Here is a 26,060-nt window from a genome sequence, read left to right as displayed (position 1 = left end):
ATTGACAACAATATTATTGTAACTTCCTTTCTTGATTTCTGGCTTGTACGTTCGAATGCAGTCACCTCCCGAAGACACAGATACTTTGATCTTTGAGAAAAACAAGGTACAAAGAACCAAGAGTAAATCTCTCAGAAAGTTGGAAGTAGCTTCCAATCACAAAGCCATCATTGTTTCTTCTTTGAAGTTATTTTCTATCATCAAATAGTATCATTAAATGCCCATATGCAGACACCATTATACTCATTAATGAGGGCACAGAAGAGCAGTTTTCCACTAGAATTTTGCCAATGAGCTGTTCACAACTCCATGTCTTGTTATCATGCTATTTTTTGAAGCATGCAGCTAACAACTTGCTACCATCATACCTTTCTCCATTATGAATATGGGAACATTTTAGGAAGGTGATTTTACATGGAGCTAACAAGAATGATCTTCATTAGGTTGTTTAGTGAAATTTTACAATTGAAATTTCAGCGGTTTTGGTAATGGTATCACTTAAACTAAGAAACTATTTTTCTTTTAGTTTTCAAGAGGAAATTACCAACCCTCCCATGCTCTCATAGTTGAAAGAGGACAAATAGATTTTGTTCTAGGTGTTCTAACACTAAGAAGAATATTAATCATTCCACTCAGAACACACATTTCAGAATAAATTACACCGTTTTATGAAGTTGCCAGGAAATGAAATGGAAATAATTTCCAATGGCTATCACTACTAATGTATTTAATAGCTCCCTTTTCTTTTGAAAAATACCTTAAAAATTACTATAAATTGATAAAAAAAAAAGAGGAATGCCTATATGAATAGAGTAACACTGTTCATACCAATTTTTACTTACATTTAGATAACCCTCCTTCAATCATAAATAACACTAGTTGATGATTTGATTTAATTTCTGTAGGGTCAGATGGAAAATCACCATCAAAGGGTTACTTTCAGGATAGCAAAATAGTTGCTTGGACTCAGAGAGAATCTGAGAATCTGTAACTTAGCTCATTGATAGCACTCTAGAAAGAGGCAGAGACAGAGGAAGATGTAAAACCTCTCTCTGCCATTTGTTCAAATGTCCTGTTGGCCTTCACTAGCCGTGAATTTTCATTTTTTCATTTCTTCTAGCATTTTGTGCTACTTGTGTAATTTGCACATTTGGAAGAAAACGAACTAGCATTATCATTACCCCTATGGAAGGGCTGTGCAGACTCCCAACAAGATAGCCTAGAAACCAAAACAGCCTCCCTATGATCATGACACCAGGAGGTGTCTCCAGGAGTCTCATCTGTGTTTGAGTATGGGCAGAACTGTGGCCCTTCTCCAAGGGTTATGAAAGTTTACTGCAAAGGTTGGGTGCCAAATTGGTTGGATTCAAAAGAGAAGACTAAAGAGGGATTTTTGCAATGGTAAATTCATATAGATTTGAGACTTCTAGGGATACAGAAGATCTGTTATGTCTCCCACAGACCTACATAAGTCATTTATTTGTTTATTGTTGTTGCCTCACCTGATCTGCTAAACAAATTGTATCTCCACAAAGAGGAAACTGTGTTCTGGAGAGAAACAGGGGCTGTTTTCTTCAACACCCGAGGAAGGGTGACTCCTGGAGGCCTGAGTGTGGTGGCCTGGGGCTGGACATCCCAGGAAGCCTGCTGCTTAAACCACTTTCTTGTTCTTGCCTTCCCCAAAAAGGTGGGGCCAGCCTGCCAACTGCTGGGTGCAGGACTTGGGGCCAACTAAGGTCCCCAGAGTGTTTGCTCTGTGTCCTAGGGAGATAGTCTTCTGGATGGGGCGGTTTTCAGTTGGGAAGTTAGTTCCTGCTTCACAAATCAGGGAATTTCCCTTCTACATACAGTGTTGAGAGTAGGTGAGTGAAAATGAATTGCAAAACAATGTAGGAAATGTACAATTTTTACTTGGATGTTAACATGGCAAAGCAGATGAGCGATGGGAGTTGGTAAAGGGTGTTCTGTGGTAGAATGGCAGCTATACCAAGGGTCATCCAAGGGATTAGAGATAAAAAGAATAAAGCAAAGCAAGAGAAAGCACAGTAGAGGGCAGGGGGAAAAATATGGTCCTCAGATATTTTTAATGTTCAGGAAAGGGTGTCAGATACAGTGATTTTTTTAGCAATTTGCTGAAAGTGAACCAAAATCACTATCAGAGAAGACCTTGACATTGAGAAAATCTAATGTCTGAGGCAGGTTGTAAGTACCATTGACATCATAAGAAGATCAAAGCGAATAAGAAATCAAGATCTGTCTGGAATTCATGAGTAGAACTGAATAGTGCGTTATCCCTGGCAGATAATCATATCCAATTCTGATGGGGCTGAATTAGTAGTCAAAGTGACTATATGTAGTTTACTTCATTTTTATTTCATAAACGCTTTATAGCTTGGCCCTATGGCTATATTACGGCTGGTTTAATTCCTAATATATCAGTTTTGTTTAAAAAACACAATTGAGGCTGAGTGTGGTGGCTCATGCCTGTAATCCCAGCACTTTGGAAGGCTGAGGTGGGTGGATCCCGAGGTCAGGAGATCGAGACCATCCTGGCCAACATGGCGAAACCCCATCTTACTAAAAATACAAAATTAGCTGGCCATGGTGGCCCGTGCCTGTAGTCCCAGCTACTCAGGAGGCTGAGGCAGGAGAATTGCTTGAACCCGGGAGGCGGAGGTTGCAGTGAGCCAAGATTGCGCCACTGTACTCCAGCCTGGGTGACAGAGCGAGACTTTATGTCAAAACAAAACAAAACACAATTGAATAATATCTCCCAGTTATTATTTAGAGAAGAGATGACTGAATATAAATGTAACGTGATCATTTGGTCACAGAATGAATTTCAGTCCTTGCTTAGGTAAGCCTGGTAAAAAAAACAAAAGAAAACAAAACAAAACAAAAATCAAAAAAACCAGGGGATTCCATGATTAGTGTGTTGAAAAGGGGGTTGTCAAAGTGTAGCAGACAGAGCCGGGTGTGGCGGCTCATGCCTGTAATCCCAGCACTTTGGGAGGCCAAGGCAGGCAGATGATGAGGTCAAGAGATGGAGACAATCTTGGCCAACATGGTGAAGCCCTGTATCTACTAAAAATACCAAAACAACTACTAATTGTTTTTGTAAAAATACTAATTGTTTTGTAAACTCATTGTTTTGTAAAAATACAAAAACAATTAGTAGTAGTCCCAGCTACTCAGGAGGCTGAGGCAGGAGAATTGCTTGAACCTGGGAGGCAGAGACTGCAGTGAGCCGAGATCGCACCACTGCACTCCAGCCTGTCCACAGAGTGAGACTCCATCTCAAAAAAAAAAAAAAAAAAGAAAAAAGAAAAAAGAAAAAAAGTGATGCAGATAGAGCAGCAGCATTAAAATCTAACCTACCTGGTGAAACTCTACCTGAGAACTCCAAGTCTAAGAGAGCAGCCATTTTAAAACTGAATATCTAATGTCACTAGAGGTTACAACCAATCTATTGTATAGAATACATATCTAACAGATACAATTCTTGGAACAAAATGATGATGTTATACCAAATATGCCAGCAATTAATCCTACAGAGTAACTGCTATGGTTTGAATGTGTCCAACAAAATCCATGTGTTTGAAATTTCATCCTCAGTGCAACAGTGCTGGGAGGGGGCCCTTTTGGGAAATGTTTTGGTCATGAGGGCTCTCTCCTCATGAATGAACTGATGCCACTATTAAAAAGGCTTACGGGGCGAGAGCTTTCTCTCTCTCTTGCTCTTCTGCCATGTGAAGACAGTGTTCCTTCTCTCCTGAGGATGCAGCATTCAAAGTGCCATCTTGGAAGCAGCAAAACAGGTCCCTAACCTGCCAGCACCTCGATCTTGGATTTCCCAGTCTCCAGAACTGTGAGAATAAATTTCTTTTCTTTATAAATTACCCAGTCTGTGGTATTTTGTCACAGCAGCGTGAAGTGGATTAGACGGTAACCTATCGTCCAGCTCTCACACATTCATGTAGAAAATCCTCTTGGATTGTCTGCTCTCTGTTTTCTGGTTTTGAATATACTCTCAGAACCTGAAACATTCACTTAGCCCAAACTGTTGACAACCAGTAAATAACTAGTAATCTTTTCCTTTTGAATACTTTGTGTTTTGATTTTCAATAATAGGTATTTCTTTTAACCAACTTTAAACAGGTAAATCTAAATATTATATCTTTAGAAGAAATCAGGTAAATCAAAATACTATATCTCTAGAAGAAATCTTTGGGATATATCCCTCTTGTAAGAGGAAAGAAATTTCTGAAATTCAAACATCCTTTCAGAATGTTTGGCTCTATAAATTATTGTTATTTCTAATGCAGCTCCTTAGTAAGACCTCTAAACAAAAATCACTAAGCCTTAAGTATCTTTAAGGCATTTCAATAATACAACATTATTTACCAGTTAATCATCATGGACTCAAACATTATTGAGTATCCCGTTGTTATATCTATTGGATTTTCACTGTATTTTTCATCCAGTAAGTAGGTCATTCATTTAAAGGAGTATCAGCCACTCAATTTCAGAATCAACAAACCCAGAGAAAGCTACTTTAAAATAAATGTCTTTAATGTTTTGGTCATGACAGGTATGTGTTAAGGTCATATCCAGATATCCATATTTACAAATCAGAAAATGTAATATTCATTTAGTACAAAACTCATTTGGAAAAAAATTGGCTACTTGCATATTTCTAATGTCTTACAAAAAATAAGGCATTGTGTTGTAGTTCCATTTGCAAAAGTGATTGGGAATTTCTTTGAAATGCATGGACAATGATTACTTTTTCTAACATTACTTTTGTACCTTTCTTTTTTTCTTTTCTTTCTTTCTTTTTTTTTTTTTTTTGAGATGGGGATTCTATTTGTCACCCAGGCTGGAGTGCCATGGTGTGAACATGGCTCACTGCAACCTCATCTTCCGGAGCAAGTGATCCTCCCATCTCAGCCCCCCAAGTAGCTGGCACTATAGGCATGCACCACCATGCCCAGGTAATTTTTCAATTTTTTGTAGAGATGTGGTTTTGTAACATTGCCCAGGCTGGTCCCAAACTCCTGAGTTCATGAAATCTGCCTGCCTTGGCCTCCCAAAGTGTTGGGATTACAGGCATGAGCCACCATGCCCAGCCTATATCTTTCTTTTATTTTGTACCTTAAGACAGGTTTTATATGCTTACATGTCCAAATTTCACCCTTTTGTGAGGAGGGGAAAAGCACTCAGAAATCTTTACAATGAAGAAATAATAAAAATGTCTAGATTTATCCACTTGATGACTAAGTCAGAAAATGTGGCTAAATGTGAGATTCACAAAATAGTATTTACTCTTATTGCTTCTTCCAAGTTAACATTGCAAAATATAAGAGTGGTACATCATGTTCTTCTTTTCTCTTGCCACAGCTATAGTTGGGTCCTTCATTCTTCTTTCTTTCATCTACCCCACAAATTGCTTCTGGATTTATATTTAAAAAGCACAGCTCTGATTACACTGTGTTCCATGCTCAAAGCTTTCAGCTTATCCTCTCCAGTGAGGCTTATCCCAAGTACAAGTGTTGTTAAATGAAACTGCTTAACTGATTATTGAAGGCCTGACAAGACCTGGCCTCTATTGGCCTTTCTGGTTATGTGTTTCCTTTATCAATTACTCTGGGCAAACTGGACTTCTTTTTCCTAAATGGACCCTAAAACTTCCTTCTCCCTCTGCCTTGCTTTAAGTCATTCCCTCTTTTCAGAATACTCTCCCCGTTCCTTGACTCTACCTCCAACTCCCCAGCACTATCCCACCTCAATGCCTGGCTCAAATCCTTCCCTTCAGGAAATCTTCAGGCCCCACTAGAAGTGATTGTTCCTTCTAGAACTTTTATGTCACTTCTCATGGCTTCTATAATGTGGTAGAACATTCTGCATTATGTGACAAGGTATGTGTACATATCTTATTTTCCCTACTATTTTATAAACTTTGTGAGTGAAAGAACTGCTTTATTCATCCTTGTGTACCTTACAGAAAGTAACACTGAACATAGTAGAGGTTTTTTCCATGTTGGATAAATCTTAGATAAAACTTCAAACCTTGAAGTAACATCTAGTTTCTTTTAATCTTCTGCTTTACATACATAATGATCACCTGTCAACGAGACTGCCTGGCTTTTACATTCTAGCTGAATATATGTTTTCTCAGATCCTTTCACTGATTTATTACTCTGGTCTTATGTAACATCATCTTCACTAATCTTTTTGTTGTTTTCTTTTTTTCTTTTTCTTTTTCTTTTTTTTTTTTTGAGACGGAGTCTCGCTCTGTCGCCCAGGCTGGAGTGCAATGGCGCGATCTTGGCTCACTGCAAGCTCTGCCTCCCGGGTTCACGCCATTCTCCTGCCTCAGCCTCCCGAGTAGCTGGGACTACAGGCGTCCGCCTACACGCCCGGCTATTTTTTTGTATTTTTAGTAGAGACAGGGTTTCACTGTGTTAGCCAGCATGGTCTCGATCTCCTGACCTTGTGATCCACCCGCCTCGGCCTCCCAAAGTGCTAGGATTATAGGCGTGAGCCACCGCCCCGGCCCTTTTTGTTGTTTTCTAAGTTTTTTTCAGGCAGTCGTGAACAATGTTCACCTTGAACTTGTTGTCTTGGCATTGTTTAGAAGTGTTAGATGTGAATAAGGAGGAAAAAGAATATGCTGTTACTGGAGCATCATATTCTTAAATACTACAAAAACATAAATTGATGGACTAAGAAAGGGCTTTTCTGATCATCCTAGCTCCAGGGTTGTTAAAAAAACAGAATTTTTGAGATGGAAAACTAAGGTATCTAACAAGGTTTGAGTTCAAGCCTGAAAACAAGAAAACTGTCCTTTCTTTCTTTCTTCCTCCCCTCCCCTCCACTCCCTTTCCTTCCTTCCTTTGACTAAAGTTTCACGTTGGCACTTAACAACTCTGCCCTGGCTCATTAGCATGCTACCTTCTAGAAAGCTCTGTCTCTATCCTAGTAAACTTCAAATTGGGTAAATAAAGAGCAAAATTTTGAGACAAATCAGCTATTTCCTATCTACTCCAAAACAAAAAATAAATGTAAAAATTATAACCAAAGCCATTTTTATTGTTGTTTATACGAGACAAAAGAATATATACGTATAATGTTTGTTTCTTTTTGCTCTTATTCCGTATATTGTTCCTTCATTCCTGCCGTAACCCCACTAGTTGGCCTTTTTTTGGTTTGTTTTTAGCAAGAGGAAGGTACTCTCATCCATGGCTTTTTATTATACAATAATAAGGTTTTCTTTCTTGCTATTTGTATTATTCTATGCAAACAGTAATAGAATATACCAGAATTCTTAGTTCTACAATAAGTGGTGATTATTGTTCTCATGAAATGTCTTTTGCAATTTACAAACAAAACAAAACTAACCTCTCCCCCACTCCAACTCCTCCTACCCCAAATCGCTTCAGGTTAAAGGAAAAAAACCCAAGATCATTCATCCGGGAATCCTGGGGACAGGCATTCCCTCTAGGAATAATCCAACAATTACAATCAATTACTGATACTGACGATAAAAAGAACTTACAGAATTGGCTTGTTTCCGAGCTTGGTTTATCAATTCCTTTATCTCAGAGATGTTTTTCTTTAGATTATCCTCAAGTTCCTTGATGGGTTTGAGTTTGTCTATTAGCCGGTCAGCTTCCTGTTCTAGATTTTTGACAGTGGCGTCTGCGTCGGCAACTGCATAGAACAAAATTAGTGTGCACGTACGTGCATGCACACACGTGCACACACAGAATTAGAATAGCAGTATGCTTAACCAATTTTATCTTATTAACGCGACAAAGCATGGCCATAACAGCTAAAGCAAAATGTGTGATGGCAAATGTGAATATTTTAGTTGAGACTCAAGCAGGCCAGGGGAGCAGATGTTAGGACAGAGGGCCACCACTTTTGCTTTGTGATTAAGGTAAAAATTAGCACTGAAGGTAGAGAATATGAAGAACTTAATTCAATGCTTAATTTCTAACTTCAGCCAAGAAGTTAACCTTTACAGAATGGAACTTTAGTCACAGAAGCAAGGAAATGAAAGCATCTTTAAAATGTCACCTAGTCTGTCCAAGCCAGAACTGTATTTAAATCAGGGTTTTTACACAAAATTGGTTTTCTTTCTTTTTCTCACTGTCTTTTTTTTTTTTTTGCACATCTTAAAGAGAGAAGCTATCAAAATGTCTTTTGAAGAACATTTTGATGTTGAAAAACCCTTAGACTAAATGCCTATATTTAATTAAATCTTTCATGGTGCAGTTCAATTTCATTTTGAAGAACAGTTGATTATCCTGTGTTATATATTAGGTTGATCCATATTAAACAGCTGTTTTTGTAGGTTAAAAAAAAATAATGGGTTACATATTGGCAATTTCAAAAGTTTCAACCCTAAAGTAGTTGGAGGTCATCACTCATCCACAGACTTTCAGTATGTGCTTTTCAAGGGAGGGCCTATGCCACGTGGTAAACCACTTATTCTATCGCTGGGATGCTGGCAGTCTCATCCACATTGTGTCATTTATTATCTGATTAAGTGTGTATTGTTCAGCTTTCTGTCATTGTGACTCTGATGAAAAAGTTAAACTGCTTAAGGTTCAAGGCTACATGCCATGTTAGACTCTGAATGATCTGCTCTGTGGCTGACACACAACCACTGAGAACTAACCCTCAGGAAGGAATCACATGTGCTCAAAGGGAAGTAAATTATTATTTTTTTAAAATCGGTTTTGAAGTAGGTATTTTGAACTCATACTCATAAATATGACTTATATTGTTACTGGCATTTAAAAAGAACATAGGTCTATTATTAACTTTAACGAATAGCTGGGGCTTGCTATATCAAGAACTGAGCGCAGTATTTTATTCCTGAAGTGCGTGTTATCTGGAAAGAAGTGTTTGTTATGTCATCAAATAGATAGCATAAACACACTGATCCCTTTATTTTGTATACTTTTAATAAACCATTTGTTCATTTTGCCCCTCCTTTAATTCTCCACTGTTATTCTGACATTCTACAAATTATTCTAAAACTGAAGCAAAATGATTTAGATTTAGATTAATGAGAAAGAGCAAAAGTAGTTAAACAAAGGCTACTTAGATTGAGGCAAATTACAGACACTTTTATTCACAAGTTCTCAGAAGTTTTTGCCAAACGTTTCAAAATGGAACTTGTAGGTTCTTCTTCTCCCCTCTTTTTCCTCTATCCTCTGGAGGAGTTGAAGTTTTGCCAAGTAATCTCTTATGCGTTAAATTTCCTCCCTTGTCTAGTGATGCCTCTTTTAGAGCTTTGCCTATTTGTCCTTTATTTTTCTGGATGAAACCTGACAATCACTTAATTTTTAATCTATATTCCTAAGGAGTCACCTCTTAGATTTATCAGGTCTATTATTTTCTGTCTTCAAATTCATGAATTTTTCAATCTTTTTCATTCTTTAAGTTAACTCTGCTTTTTCTAAGTCACCAAAGTTGATTCTTTAAAATTGTTATTTCAGTGATGGTTTAGTAATGTAGTTCCTCTCATTTTCCACTGAGGACATCCTTGGTCATGTTTTTCAAATAGTGACAAATTAAATTTTGTTATTATTATTTTGTAGCTATTTTTTTCAGTTTCATCTTGACTTTCAATTTAAACTATGGGATGTTTAAGAGAGAATATTTTGATATCCCAGTAGTTGCTCATTTGTTAAGACCTAAATTTATTATGTGTTTCTCCAAATATAATTCTACAGAAGTTGAGAATAATTACATGGAGAGGAAAAAGTGAGCTTCGGGGCATAAAAACAACAACAATGTAGACCTAATCTATTTTAATCCTCTTGCAAATGAGTCATTTGTATGTCAGGGGGTGAATCTGTATTATCAGAGGCAGCATTATCTAGTTAATTCTATAGAGAAATTCAGTTTTCCACTTTTATGTGGCTATCACATAGATATTTCACTCATTTTTCCTTTTCGTAGAGATAGAGTTTTGCTATGTTTCCCAGGCTGGTCTCAAACTCCTGGCCTCAAGTGATCCTCCCACCTTGGCCTCCCAAAATTCTGGGGTTAGAGTATGAGCCACTTTGCCTGACCAAACTTTTTTTTTTTTTTTTTTTTGAGACAGAGTCTCGCTCTGTCGCCCAGGCTGGAGTGCAGTGGCTGGATCTCAGCTCACTGCAAGCTCCGCCTCCCGGGTTTACGCCATTCTCCTGCCTCAGCCTCCTGAGTAGCTGGGACTACAGGCGCCCGCCACCTCGCCCGGCTAGTTTTTTGTATTTTTTTTAGCAGAGATGGGGTTTCACCGTGTTAGCCAGGATGGTCTCGATCTCCTGACCTCGTGATCCGCCCGTCTCGGCCTCCCAAAGTGCTGGGATTACAGGCTTGAGCCACCATGCCCGGCCCAAACTTTTTATAACACTATTAAAAATATTTTATATCACCTTTATCCACATATGACCTTTTTATAAAGGAAGATTACTTTTACATATCTACCATTAATACTGTGACAGTGGAAAGAATAGCTATGCAATGTTTAAAGCAAAACCAAAATATAGTACATGCAAAGCTGAAACTTTTTGCAACAGACAATGAAGTATGACCGTCACTAAAAGGTATATAAGTAAACATATACATACTGATTTCTGCAGGCAATTTCACATGGAAGCAAAACAAAAAAGTTAGAAAATTCATGAGGAAGTATTTTCTATAAATATTATAAAGTAATGACTATAAAAATGGTATTTTTCATAACAGATACTAATTATAAATGCACCCCATTTTAACTCAAACAAATGTTATCAAATAAAAGTACACAAAATATATAATTTAGTGACCACTCTTTGTATTTTAAAAATTATTTCCACGTTTTAGTAAGATGAAAACAGACCCAATTTAATTAATATTTGTAGATAATTAACTATTTCTCATAATAGAGGATAGGATTAAAACAGAGATATTATGAAAGGCCACTACTAGTTGAGAATCAATCTAAAATAGAATAGAATTCTTTTGGAGGATGGCGCGCAGGATGAGGGAGAGGGTCAGGAAAAATAACTAATGGGTACTAGGCTTAATGCATGTGTGATGAAATAAATAATCCATACAACAAACCCCCATGACACAGGTTTACCTAGGTAACAAACCTGCACTTATACCCCTGAACTTAAAATGAAAGTTAAAAATATATCTTAAATTATGAAATAAGCAGAAGAGATAGTAATATTTGATTAAAATTTTGCTTTCATTCATTTTAGTGGGAATATTGTGATTTGGCATAAATCATAAGAAGTTATTATGGAATCTTTGAACTACAAGGCAAGCCATTTCTGGGCTTACATTAAAAAATTTTTTAAATGTTTTTGTCTCCCCTTTTTCTCCCTGGCTCTGAAGTTTATGTTATATGTGTTTGTACTCTTCCTTGCTTATGAAGTGGTCATATTAATAATGTCTGTTATAGCATAGCATCCATAGGATTTGATTTGAGGCTAGGATGCTGAAATCAGGCTCCATTCCCCACTCAAACAGCATTTGAATTGTATGGCATATAATACCAATTACAGTGCTTTTGTTTTTATACTCCAAATACTTTGACATCCCCCCAAAAATGTTGGCATATAAAGAGGGCTTGTCTCTTGAAAGTGAAACACACAGATTACCCAAGCATCTCCTTTGGTGAAACCATGTAACAAGCGTACCAAGGTAACTCTTTTTTTTTTTTGAGACAGCATCTCAATCTGCCACCCAGGCTGGAGTGCAGTGGCATGATCACAGCTCACTATAGCCTCACCCTTCTGGGTTCAAGGGATCCTCCAGCCTCAGACTCCCAAGTGGCTGGGAATACAGGTGCAATACCACTACCATGCCTGGCTATTTTTAAAATTTTTTATAAAGATGGGGTCTTGCCATGATGCCCAGGCTGGTCTTGAATTTCTAGGCTCAAGCGATCTTCCTGCCTCAGCCTCCTAAAGTGCAAACATTACAGGTGTTAGCCACTGCACCTGGCCCAATATAGCTTTGTATCATTTGACAGAAAAGGAAAAATGCATTTAAAAATGTTAATATTTTGACTATATTAAACTAATAATGTAAATTATGATATTGTCTCTCAGGTTTTCTCAGTAAATCCTTAAATCAATATAATTTGATACAATATATAAAAGATGTGAATAGTCTTTAGAAACTAGATAAATGCTTTATTTTTTTTTCCTGGAAATGTGAAATAACTGGAATCTAAATAATAAAATATCCAGATTTTCAAATTTTAATGTATTTCAATTTGATGTCACTTTCATACCCTGTTCTAAACAAATCTGCTAATGAACGTGCCCCTTAACCTCTATGTTCCATGACACTTTGCCAATTCTGAGGATATAATTACCCAAGTACAACTGTATTTTTAATTACACACACGGATTAAAAAGTGTTTGGCATCTCTATGCCGAATGCTAGGCACACCTTGCGAATTCCTAATCTCTTCTCGATTTGAAAAAATTCAGATGACAAAAGCACTGGGGCAGAGCTGGAAGACTTGGATTCTAGCTTTGGAACTGCATGACACTCGATTCCTGAGGCCAATCTATGAAACAAGGAAGGCAGACTACACCACTGTGAGGGTCTTTTCCAACTCAAGCATTTACGAGTCTGGGATACTTTCACAGTGAGAGGAAATAAATGACATCATCGCAGTGAAAAAGGAGATCTTACTGTTCTTGGAGGGATCTTTAACCACAGCATTCGTTTTGGCGACGCTGTCTGCTAGTTTATCGTAATTCTTCTTTAGGCCATCGAGGTTCTGGTGGAGCTGTTTAATCTGTGCCAGTACATCTTTAGCTGTGTCGTTGGCTTGTCTGGCTTTGTCCTTAACAGCTTGCAGTTTAGCAGCTGTGTCTGTCAGCAGATGAGGGTATGAAAAACAAAACAAAGGGTGTGGAGTTAGTGGCTTACTCCATGCTTGTCAAAGTGAGGCTGCTGCTGGCTAATCTCAGGGACACATTTACAAAGAGAAAAGGCTGAACTTTGTCTCATTCAGGTGTAGCAAATGAAGCACATTTTTTTAGCTAAATTAAATTTTCTCAGGGACTTTTGCTATGAATACCTGATTAGCTCTTAAAGTAGTGAAGTGACTCTTCTAGATGTTCATTGTTTAAGGTCATATTGTCATTTGCTGCTGAACTTATTAACGAGATAAATTTATCCACGTGAGCTTCATGAAAGGGAGGCTTAAGATTTAATCTGCATTTCCAAAGTGGGGCAGGGGTCGGGGTGGGGGTTGGAGGGAAATTAACGTATTTTCATTTTAGGATAGAGAAACATTGTCAGGTATGTTAGGCCATGCATTTGTGTAATTATATTTGTTTTCAGCATTGGAAATTTTCTATGTACTTACTACTAAAGCAGTGACATGAAAATCTGAAAAGTTACTCAGGTTTTTAAATGTTAAAAAGGTAAAAACCACTAGATTTTAATGTTAACTGTGTTGTATAAATATGTGCATTTGTTTCCTGATCCTAATTTGTATATTGTACCTGTAGATGACTACTAGTATGTATAGGTTAGTGGTTAAGATCATAGGCTCTGAAATCAAACTGTGGGGTTTAAGTTTCCTTTGTGCCAGTTTTAACAAAATGGCCTTTAGTATGCTGTGTCTATTTCTTACCTGTAAAGTGGGGATAATAACACTATCTTAACTGATGTTAAGTGTTAGTGCTAACTTATGTTAAGATAGTGTTATTCCCATAACACTATCTATACTTACGTTATCTACATTCAGTATGCTTATGTTAAGTGTATGTAATCCCCATACCAATTGATGTGAGCAAATGAAGCAAATTTTTTTGTTCCAATTGGTATGAGGATTACATACACTTAACGTAAGTATATTAAGTACTCAATAAGTGTTTATAATCTTTGCAGTTATTATATCATGCTTTAACAGTATAAAAATAGTAAAAGTAGTATCTTTAAAATCATGTGTGCTTTCAGGAACTAGTAACATTCAAAAATTTCCAGCAGTTCTAATAGGTAGAAAGATATTACAGACATGGTTTGACCACTAATGTTTTTGAAAGTTGGAATAGCTAAAGAAATTGAACTTTATCAAGAGAGAATGCAGTGGGCTCTCACCTATTACTGCAGGTACTTTAATAAACTGTGCCTTTGTGGTGCTACATCAGTATTTTAGAGAATAGTGTCTATGTGATTTATTCTATCTCACTAATACACGATTTCTTGGGCTGAAACACAGAAGACAATACAGTTGTCCCTCTTTGTCAGTGGGTTCTGTATCTGTAAATTCAACCAATCTTGGATAGTTGGATATTTGGATATTTAGGGGGAAAAAAATGGTTGTGTCTGTACTGAACATGGACAAACTTTTTTCTTGTCATTATTTCCTAAACAATACACACTGTAAGAACTTACATAGCATTTACATTATGTTAGGTATTATAAATAATCTAGGGATTATTTAAAGTATATGGGAGGGTATGCATAGGTTGTATGCAAATACTATGTCATTTTATAAAACGGACTTGAGTATTCAAGGATTTCGATATCTGTGGGGGGGTCCTGGAACCAATCCCCTGCCAATACTGAAGAATGAGTTTTATAATAATAAGATGTCTATATCTTCCTTTCTGTAACACATTCCTAAGGATACTGGCTAAAGGCAATAAAAGATAAAAAATACCATAATGCAAAGTATGGTTTAGTTTCTCATTCTCACAAAGAAGAATTCATAAGTAAGAAAACCAGTATCTAATTTCCAGATAATGGTACCAGAATAATCTTAGAAAAAATTGGTAAAAGTTAACAACAGTCTTCAAAATTTCAGGTCAGTTGACACAGTTGGTAGTGTCCTGAATGCTTACCATTTGGAATAGCTGATAACTTTCCCAAAGTGTCATTCAAAGCTCTCAAGAGATCCCCATTTCTAGCATCAGCATTTTCTATCCTGGTTTTTAAGCCATTTAGATGGTCTTCATTTTCTGTGAATAGAAAACAACAACAAAAAAAGGATTAAGTTTTATCATCTCTGAGCTTATACTTGGATGTGCGATTTCAGGTTATTTTAATATAAAATTAATTAAAAGCAAGACAATGTATTTATTGGCATCTATACATAAATATATTTCCAATCACAAAAAAATATGTGTTTTTATTATCATTGAATTATTGGATGCTTCTAAATGTTGAACATTGACATTTTCTTCTTGGTATCTGATCTTTATCTGACTTAATTTGATATCTTCCTATAGAGAAGAAACCTCCAAAGAATTACTCTTTTATTCCATTTGTAATTATGCCTTTTTGTTATCACTCCCATTGATTCCACTTATTTAAAACTTTTATTACCAAAATGAATCATTGGATTAGATTTTCAAAATCTCAGATACTACTGTTTAGCAGAATCCTCCAACTTCAGTATAATAATATTTATTAATATTTATTTGGACTAAAATACAAATTAAATAAATGGAAAAACAACTTTTAGCACATATCTGATAATAGTCATTTTTCTCATAAAGTAAACAATATTTTTACAAATTGGGTCCAATAAACTTTATATAGATTTTTTTCTCTTGCTACTTTAGCAATGTTATCTTTAATATTCAAAAATGCCATTTGCTAGAGATAATTTAATATTACATATATACGTTTTCCAGCTTCTTTCCACTAGCTTTTTAATATTCTCTAAACTTTAGATTAATTTATATTGTAATAATAACTAAGCAGTTTAAATTCGAGTACAATTGGCCGGGTGCGGTGGCTCAAGCCTGTAATCCCAGCACTTTGGGAGGCCGAGACGGGCAGATCACGAGGTCAGGAGATCGAGACCATCCTGGCTAACATGGTGAAACCCCGTCTCTACTAAAAAATACAAAAAAAAAAAAAAAAAAAAAAAAAAAACTAGCCAGGTGTGGTGGCGGGCGCCTGTAGTCCCAGCTACTTGGGAGGCTGAGGCAGGAGAATGGCGTGAACCCGGGAGGCGGAGCTTGCAGTGAGCTGAGATCCAGCCACTGCACTCCAGCCCGGGCCACAGAGCGAGACTCTGTCTCAAAAAAAAAAAAAATTCGAGTACAACAAGATAAAGAGCAAAATTTGAAATCATTAAGGGGAAAGAAAATAAAGATCCAATCTGTTGATACCAGTTTAGAAATCTTGCTCAGGTATGCATTAAACTGCAAATATATCTTAAGACTGAAATGGAGTTCATCTGTCTTCTTTTTCTTACATCATTTATTAGTGAAAATTCAAATGGAAAAAACAAAATATGAAAAATCCTGTACTTCCCACAATACTATTTACCTCTCTTGACTGGATACAACAGATCATTTCTTAGGTAAATTTTTAATAGTTTATTATGCCATAAAAATTGTTTTTGGGACATGTATACCAATTGTTTAAATTAACTCCACAGAAATGCAACATGTAAATACAAGACAGAATCCCCAAGTAAGGAGGACCACTGAGAAAGGACCAAGAAAGAGAAGTTGTTGTAGTCCCTCCTGGATAGGATGGATCAGTATTTAGTAAGAGTAATGCCTGACAAGCATTGAGTGTGTATATTACACTCATTTAGTGTTCTTCAGTTTCAGTGGGTTGTTTTACTTAATCCTTACAATAACATTGATGTATGATGTATATGATGATGTATATACCGTTGCTATCTCCAATTTACAAATGAGGAAATTGAGACTTAGAGAATTTGAGTAAATTTCCTAAGCTTGTACGGTTAATAAATGGCAGTGGTGGTATTCAAATCCACTTAGTCTCATTCCATAAACAATGCTAATTACTGCATTCTACCAGGGACTGATAGTCAAAACCAGGGATTAGTAGAGCATTTGGGGTAGTAATGCTCCTCCCACCATCACCCTCAACCTTTTCTTCCTGTCCTCCTCCTTTCCTTTGTCTTCCTCTAATTTTCTCCTTTGTTGTCTTAAAAAAATTGGTCACAGTTATAGAAATCAGAGAAGCCTCACCTAAGCAACATATATAACCAAATTGTAATTATTCAGAGTGGATTAGCATTGTCTATGTGCAAAAGTGGCAGGCAAATATGCAAAGTGTTCCATATTTTTAAGGATAATGAGGAAAATATAAGAATAGGTACTTCACAATAAAATAAACATACATAATCAATTATGAAATTCTTAAAAAGCATTCAACATTATCATAAAGAACTGTAAGACTAAGCAACAGTGAGATGTCATTTCTTATTTTTGAGATTGGGGAAAATTAAATGTATGATAATGCCGAGTGCTCACAAGAGTGCTAGTGGAAGTGCAAACTGATTCCACTGTTTGAAGAGCAAGTTAATAAGTTTATTAGAATTTTAAATAGACATGTATTTGGTTTGGCAATTTTACTGACAGAAATTTACCCTACAATATATCTGTAAAAGATTTATCTTTGGGGATACTCATTAGCTCTTCTTTTGTAATAAAAAAAGGAGGGGGGAATAAAAATACCCTAATAAGATTAAAGTACTGTTTATATCAACATAGCAAGTTCATACAATGGTACATGTGCAACCTATAAAAAGAAGTAGATGAGCGGATGTGGACGTAAAATAAATCTTAAGACCTTTCCATGAAAATAAGCAAGATGCACCATATATACGCTGACACATATACAAGCATTTGGGATGGTAGGGGCTGGTGGGAGCTGGGTAGAGAAGAACACGCCAAAAACCTTTACAGTACTTAATAGTGAGCAGAAACTGGGAATGAAGGAGGCAGTTAATAGTGTCATGAGGGACAATGTACTAAAACTTCTCATTTTATACCTGGTTGTGCTGGCTAAATTGCTTTCTGTGTGCATATATTTCTGTTTTTCAATTTTTTTAAAAAAGGTAAACCACCTAACTGGGGAAGAATGTTATTTGCTATCTTCATGTTATTTGCCAACACCAAGACTGATTTTCATCACTTTCCTGGTACCCAGAGAAGGCAGGTGGGAGAGAATATGCCCCATATAATAGAGCTAGAGCAGTCTTGATTTGATTGTACATGCACCCCTCTCAGAGGCTGTGCATGCGGCTCATTAGAGGAGCTGTGCAGGCCACGGGCAGCTGGAGAACTATCCGCATCTGTATTGGCCTACATCTGTGAAGAATAGCAAAGGAAAAGGTGGAGAGATGGTGTCTGGATGTGAAGAAGAGTACTGGGCATATTAATTAATGATCCACTCCATTTCATATAAAGAGTTTTATAGGCAGACACCTTAAACCTCTGTTATACTACAGATTATACTAATATAAGCACATAACATTGTTTAAAGTGTCTGTTGTTAAATTCCAAGTCAAAGACCTGACATCACTGAAAAACAAAGCATAAAATATTCCAGCAAAGCTTGGCTCTAAAACATCGATATGTCTATTTCAGTCACTAATATATTATTATTTTCCATTCTAATCCCACAAAACATACTTTCCAAGTAATTGAATTTTCTCCTGTGTCAATCACAATTCATCTTTCCTACAATACTTCTGTTATTTTTACTGTTTATACTAAAATGAAATCTTGGATAGGCTACCGAAAGCATATTCTCTGAAATAAAGCCAGTCTGATTATGACTTTGATATCTATACAAATTCTTTGAGAATAAAGGGCTGCTCTTTTGATAGTAGCTTAAAAGTCTTCGACACTTTAGAAAATGTAACTGTAGAAATTTCACTTCTTAGCTTCTTGATTGGATTTAATTTTTAAAATAATGGAGCATTCAAATGTTCTGGCAAGCAAGATATTCCCATATGGTGAAAAAGATCATTAATTTGAAGGGCATCCCTGGGTTTATACCACTTTCTGCATTCTGATAGCAAAATACTGGCTGAACAATTGGGCCAATTATTCAGAAGACTGACCTGAAGAATATTTTTACTGCTGCCTCTCAAGTTCCAAAGCACTAATTTTGATTCTCTGCAATTTTTTTGTACTAGCAAGTTTCAGTGTGTATATTCCAACCCTGTTCTGATTTTCAAAAACTATTTCAGCTGCTTGACTCTGATCCTTATTAATTTGCCCTTTCTTACACTGATCACTTTTTTCTAAAGTAGTTTCTGGAATTTCTCAAACTACGGCTAAACATTTTGTAGTTTTGGTGATAGAATTAGATGAGTAGAAGCTATTCAGAGAAGAATTGCAGATTTCAAAATGGAACTTACAAAATAATAGCGAGCAAACCCTAGAAAAATAAGCACTCCGAGGCTGAGTTTAGCCAAAAGACAGAGGAGGTATAATGTATCCGTAACTAAAATGTAAGAAAGAACTCTTGTGGTTCAGTTTGGATTGTAACAAGGGGAAAGAAACAGATTTATCGATAGTTAAAAGAAAATCCAACTGAATATTTTTACTAGTGATTTCTGGAGAATAAGAAAAAGATTTAATTTATAATTCATAGTTACATTTTCTAGATTCCCTCTCCTTATTCCTTCAGCTTTCATACCCAGTAACAGAAGCCTAGTCATTCTCTCTATTTTCTCTCTAAAGATCACATCCACCAAAACTCAAAGGCTCCACACACATACCTCTTTAATTCTGGTTCTCCCTTTCTCATCTCCTCCTCATATAGTAGAAGAAAAATTGTCCAAGAATTAGTTTGGCAAAGGCAGGACTCAAAAGGAGGGAATGGAAGAAGCAGAGTAGCAAGGGTTGACTGGGAACACGCTGACAGTATAATTCTCCTTTGTCACATGCCCATTGAAATGGCACAAAATAGATGTATCCAGAATAAAATCGCAGGGCAGATTTGCAAGTCACTTGCATTAATAATGAGCAGTTACTTGTGTTTATCATGTTTCTAACATGATGCTAAATATAAATTAGGGCTTAGTCATATTAGAACTAACTATGTACGATCTCAAAATAAAGCTGCTACGCATCATTTCTCTGAAATATAGTCTGGTACAGTGAAATTATGATAGGACACAGAGGTGGAAGATGTGGGTTCAAATGTCATTTCTGTCCCTTTTCCATGTGTCAAATAAAGACAACATCTTCCTTCATGTGACTGATACGAGAAACAAACTGGGAGATGCATGAAAAAGTGCTGAATTTACCATAGGCAGTTAGTAAACTAAATATCAGGATGATTTCTATAAGTTTTAATGGGAACGTCTAATTTGACTGTTCAAATTCCATCCAGTTGAGTTTCTCAAATGGAATTTTCGTTTTTTATTAATATGAACAGGGCACAAATAAATGCCCTGAAAGAATGCCCCCTTCACAAGGGTGAAATTCATGGAAATGTGATGACTTTGGAAAGGACCTGGGATTACAGGCATAAGCCACTGTGTTCAGATTTCAGCTTCTTGAGATTTCTAAAGACCCTGTCCCCTAAGTCAACCTAAAGACCCAGTGCAGGATCTTGAGACCTGGGTAGGAAAGAAGAGCACCCAAGTGAGGAAGAACAGAAGGTGAAATCTACAACTGTGTTTCTCTCCTAGGTCTCCAGCAAATTGATTTGATAAGGTTGCTACACCCAATCTTTGTACTTTTTAGAAAAATCCCTCCAATTCTCTGCATTATGCAGGCAATCACCGAGTTTGGTGACAATGACTCGGAATGGTATCATTTCCTGAACCTTTATACTTCTAGCCTTCTTTCAGGATTGTAACTCCTGTGTTCCCTTTTCCCAGTAGCTGTCACAAGTTTGGGATGTGCTCTATATCTGATTACTTATTCTGCACAGACAGGCATACATACTAGAGTGACCACATATGGGAACCTCAGAGATGACTGTTTCACAGGAAGTCAGGTTATGGAGAAACCCTCTTCTGATTTGAAAGTAAAAAATTAGATCTTGTTCACAATGAACACCATGCTTGCATATGCTCTTCCTCCCACTAGGGGGTCATAGTAGGAGCTTCAGGAAAGGAGGGAAGGTGTACTTGTCTGGCAGCAGGTTCCGCAAATATTTAGGATATTGGGATAAAAGGGAGTCCTCTCTGCAGCCAGTGGAATGGAAAACTAAAACCACCAGATATCAACAGACGCATTTGACTCCTCTAGGACATGCTGACTGTGGACTTGCAGACTTGTTTTCTTTTGGCCAGCAAGAAAATTGAGTTTGAATACCTTTAAATAAGACAAATACTCTTTGGTTTAACACAGGCCCCACCATCCCTTTATGTTATCCGTAAGTCTCTTGAAGGCATTTCTGTTTATCTCCGGTCTAAATTAACTTACTTGCAAAAAACCCCACAGAATCTCAGACTCTGATTGGATTTAATCACAACAAAGTCTAGATGAGTTTTTAGCTCTAAGTCCAGTTTTTATCGCACAGGCCTTTGTCTCTTGCTGAGATGATATACAGGAATGTTCTGAATGTTTGTTTCTTATCCTCTACTCACATAGTGGGTTTGGATATGACAAGCTACAACTCACTCTTAGGGATAATCTTTCCAATAGAACCTGCCCCTCTATATTTGCCACTATTTTGCCACTTTTCATTTTTTCTCCTAATCGAAGTCCACCCTTGTTTTATTTTTTTGATTTCCACCATTCACACTCTAAAGGAGGAACCAAAGCTTTGTAGGAGGGTTTGGCAATTTCACCTGCAAAAGATTGCTTTGTTCTCCAGACCACAGTAGGCCAGGGCACCCAGGCTTAATTTCATCCTTTTAGTCTAAAATTGTTGTCAGTAGAGCAGATTTTGCTTGTCTTTTACATGCCTGCTATGGAAAGGCTGATTCAGGCAAAGGGTAATATGCAAATTCAAAAGGAGTGTATCTTTAGTAATAAAAGGATCCCTTAGTCACAATTGCACTCCCATATCATACTTTGATTTAGCAGCACTGCAGTATTCCAGTTTATTCTCTTATTTTAAAAATATAAAATAATAACACAGAATCTCAACAGGTTAGCAATTGCAAATGTATTACATCCATGATCTCAGAATCTTCATGACTCACTTGTCTCAACAGAATGACTGAGTGTTTGGAGGACCATAGTATGGAAGGAAGGCTTCAATTGGTTTGATACAACTTAATGATTGGAATAATGTTTCATACTGTTCTCTGTGTGGGACAGCACCATATGTCAAGCAACGCACTGATTCATTATTCTTGGGCTTGGGAATAGATTTTTTTTTTAGTCAAGTTTTATGAAGAGTCTAATGTTATACGTGGATTTTCAACTGTGCAGTGGATCCATGCTCTCCAACCCCCGCATTATTCAAGGGTTAACTGTAATTATATACCACAGGCTACAGTGCTATGAGACAAACCACTTCCTTCAAAGGGAGCTGTCACAGATCTCCAGGGAATGGTTCTTTTTATTTCCTGTGTTATCTATTTTATAGATATATTACCTATTATTATTATTATTATTTAAGACAGAGTCTCTCTCTGTTGCCCAGGTTGGAGTGCCTTGGTGCAATCTTGGCTCACTGCAACCTCCGTCTCCTGGGTTCAAGCAATTCTCCTACGTTAGTCTCCTGACTAGCTAGGATTGCAGGCACTCACCACCATGCCCAGCTAATTTTTGCATTTTTAGTAAAGACAAGGTTTCACCATGATGGCCAGGCTGGTCTCAAACTCCTTACCTCAGGTGATCTGCCCACCTCGGCCTCCCAAAGTGTTCGGATTACAGGTGCGAGCCACTGCACCTGGCCAACATGTTACCTATTATTTTCCTAAGTACTTAAGTAATTTCATTTATCTTGGGCAAAGACAAAAACCGGGGATAAATGAAAAAGGAAATAAAACTGAAAAGTTAGTCAATATAAAATAAGATGTATAATTTTAAAATCTTAATATTCTCAAACGTTTAATAAACCAAGCTCTACTTCTTCCTTGCCTTATACACATTCCATGAGAACCTGAAGTTGGTATTTTACTGAAAAAATTTCTTTTTAATTTTTATTACTGATTAATTAATTATTATTTGAGACAGGCTCTGACTCTCTCACCCAGGCTGGAGTGCAATGGAGCGATCTTGGCTCACTGCAACCTCTGCCTCTTGGGCTCAAGTTATCCTTCCACTTCAGCTTCCCAAGTAGCCGAGTAGCTGGAACTACAGATGTGCACCACCACGCCCAGCTAAGTTTTGATTCTTTTTTTATCTTTATTTTTGTATACATGAGGTTTCACCATGTGGCCCAGGTTGTTCTTGAACTCCTGGGTTCAAACAATCTGCCTGCTTTGGCCTCCTAAAATGCTGGAATTACATACAGGGCATGAGTCACTGCGCCCAGCCTAAAAAAATTTCTTGTCCATCTGCAAAGTAGTATTCATTCACCTGGTGGTACTAATTCATCTTCTCACTCTTTTAGTCATCAATTTGTACCAAGCCTCATATTCATCAACAAAATACTTTTTATCTCCACAGACATTTGATCAGTGTAATGCAGACAGGCTTCAAATCTCAAACTCACACAAGGGCAAATTTACTTTTAACAGATGTATATTAAAAAATTAAAAAGCAAAACAAATTGCTCCTGGCAAGTTCAGACTCCCTCAAGGCAAGGACAGCATAAAAATGGCAGGGAGCAGTTCTAAGTCATTCATGACTGAAGCTCATGAACTAACTGAACTGTACTGAATTGAACCAAGCAACAAATTAGAAATATGGAGGGTATACTGGCCTCACCATTTTTATTCCCTCTAACTCCAGGCACCATAGAGAGAGAAATGACTAAATCTCTATTTTAATAGCTGCTGTCAAGAGTTTTGCTCTGTAGGGCCTATTTCAGCAGTTCCTGGTGGTAATATATGGCAGTTCCCTGATTAACAGCCATTTTATAACCTCTGTAATTGGCCACAAATCAGAGAAATGTCATAATGTAGCAAGAAAACATTCCCATCTCCGTCATAGCCTTGGCTTGGTTTTCTAGAGGAATTATTACTTGAGTAGTTTGTGGGTTTTCATTACTTTAAATAATGTACTACCTGAACTACAAAAAAAGAAATTTAAACTAACGAACATTTCTGTCTCCTAACCCTTCCTACCATACTTGTCTTTAGATTGCTTTTTCTCTTGGAAAAAAATGCCTAAAAATAAAATTCTTTCTTCATTTTTATAATATCAGTGTAACTGGGGAAATAGAGGCAAGAGCAGGGTTGGAAGCAGAATGAGGTGATTAAGGCACTCAGTACAGGTGCAAAATTTAAAGGTGCATTAAAAAATTCTGCAGTCAAGATAAAAATATTTTAATGCAATATGTAAAAAATCAAAATTGGTGCAATAAACAAGATACATGATGAACAAATTTGATCTCCATTATAAATGGCACTTTAATAGTACGGTCCTTTGGACTGTGTACTACAGGTGAAATAAAACTCCCTACATACATAATTCTGCACAGTAAAGAGCTCTTATTGCAATCTGTAGAGTCCCTATAGAAAGCTAAAACCTGTGTTCCTATTGGACAAGTGGACTCAGTCTTCATTTTTATACCAGTATTTGTGGGGAAATAGAGGCAAGGGCACAGCCCTGATATTACTAAAATCTTAAAGACAGGATTGGTTCTTGTACTTGCATGAATCACCTCACTCCCATCCTTCCTATTCCCAGCCCTGGGCAAGGGTATGAGATAAGAAGGAATGACCGCAAAGTCACGGGATTGAGTCCATTTGTACAATAGGAACACAGCTTTTGGTTTTTTATAGTCATTGTTCAGATTGTAATAAGAGGTACCTGCTGAGCAGAATTATGTATGTAGGGAGTTTATTTCACCTGTAATACACAGCCTGAAGAATTGTACTATTAAAATTTTACTTATGACAGAGATAGAACTTGTAATTCCATATCAACCTCTACTGAGACCAAAACATGCCAAATATAAATGATTTTAAAACCTCTTCTCTTTTGAAGATAAGTAAGGTAAGCCAACACCATTTATTGTAAAAAATAAGTATTTCCTCATTTGAGCTAGTCACTATTATGCATACTAGAAATACACAGTTAATAAAACCCCATGTCTTTCCTCAAGTAGATGGAATGCCAAAAATATATACACCTATTATGCATCAATAAAACTTTTTTAAAAATTTAAAAAGATGATGAAACATTAATAAGTCCATGACTGTGGTGGTTTGACAAGTCTATGAGAAAACCGTACCAGAGAGGGGGCATGTAAATCAGATGAGGTGTTAGGTTTCCTGGAAATGATGGCATTTGAACTAAATCCTGAAGGTCTGAGACAAAGCAGTTAGACAAAGAAGAGAAGCGAAGGATGAGGCATTCCAAGGGGAAGAAATAATACTGAAAACATGAAGGGCTGGAATAGTACCATGTTTGGGAGGAATTATGAATACTTAGGTAAGGTTGGGGAGACACATATGAGACAGAAAATGGTGGGGAATGAAACTGGAGAGAGAAACAGGTGGCAATTCAAATGAGAAACAAGAGATACGTGCATGAAATAATAAATGTAATGACTCATATAGAGAGCAGCCATGTTTAATGATGTATTATTAACACGAAGCCCATAATACAGCAGTAGATATTTTGTGCATTTTGATCCCTGAATCAGAAATAAAATACAAGAAAAATGTATTTAGGGCCAGGCACAGTGGCTCACGCCTATAATCTCAGCACTTTGGAAGGCTGAGGCGGGAGGTTCACTTGAGGTCAGGAGTTCCAGAACAGCCTGGCCAACATGGTGAAACCCCGTTTCTACTCAAATTGCAAAGATTACCAGGTGTGGTGGCACGCATCTGTAATCCCAGATACTCAGGAGGCTGAGGCAGGAGAATCACTTGAACCTGGGAGATGGAGGCTGCAGTGAGCCAAGATTGCACCGCTGTACTCCAGCCTGGGTGACAGAGCGAGACTTCGTCTCAAAAAAAGAAAAATGTATTTAATTTTGTTTTTCTTTTTAGAGACAGGGTCTTACTCTGTTACCCAGGCTGCTGTACAGTAGTGTGATCCAACTCACGGTAACTTCAAATCCCTGGGCTAAAGTGATTCTTCTGGCTCAGCCTTCCATGTAGCTATATCTATGTGCTCACACTGCTACACCTGGTTAAATTTTACAAAATGTTTTGTAGAGAAGGGATCTTGCTATGCTTCCCTGACTGATTTCAAATTCTTGGCCCCAAGTGATCCTCCTGCCTC

General features: G+C 37.0%; 1 protein-coding gene across 1 annotated transcript in view; it reads right to left on the bottom strand.

Moving 5' to 3' along the window:
* LAMA2 (laminin subunit alpha 2) overlaps positions 1–26,060 on the bottom strand; it is a 509,807-nt gene that overhangs the window by 63,866 nt on the left and 419,881 nt on the right. Inside the window, exons 43-47 of the mRNA XM_026454995.1 lie at positions 14,868–14,984; positions 12,703–12,885; positions 10,635–10,640; positions 7,559–7,713; positions 24–90 (exon numbers count right to left, since the gene is read on the bottom strand). Coding sequence (XP_026310780.1) covers positions 24–90; positions 7,559–7,713; positions 10,635–10,640; positions 12,703–12,885; positions 14,868–14,984 — 528 coding nt within the window. The remainder of the gene's footprint in view (positions 1–23; positions 91–7,558; positions 7,714–10,634; positions 10,641–12,702; positions 12,886–14,867; positions 14,985–26,060) is intronic.

The sequence above is a fragment of the Piliocolobus tephrosceles genome, chromosome 5, assembly GCF_002776525.5.
Source record: "Piliocolobus tephrosceles isolate RC106 chromosome 5, ASM277652v3, whole genome shotgun sequence".
Lineage (NCBI taxonomy): Eukaryota > Metazoa > Chordata > Mammalia > Primates > Cercopithecidae > Piliocolobus > Piliocolobus tephrosceles.
The sequence above is the reverse complement of the archived record's forward strand: the minus strand, read 5'-3'. Positions and strand labels throughout refer to the sequence as shown.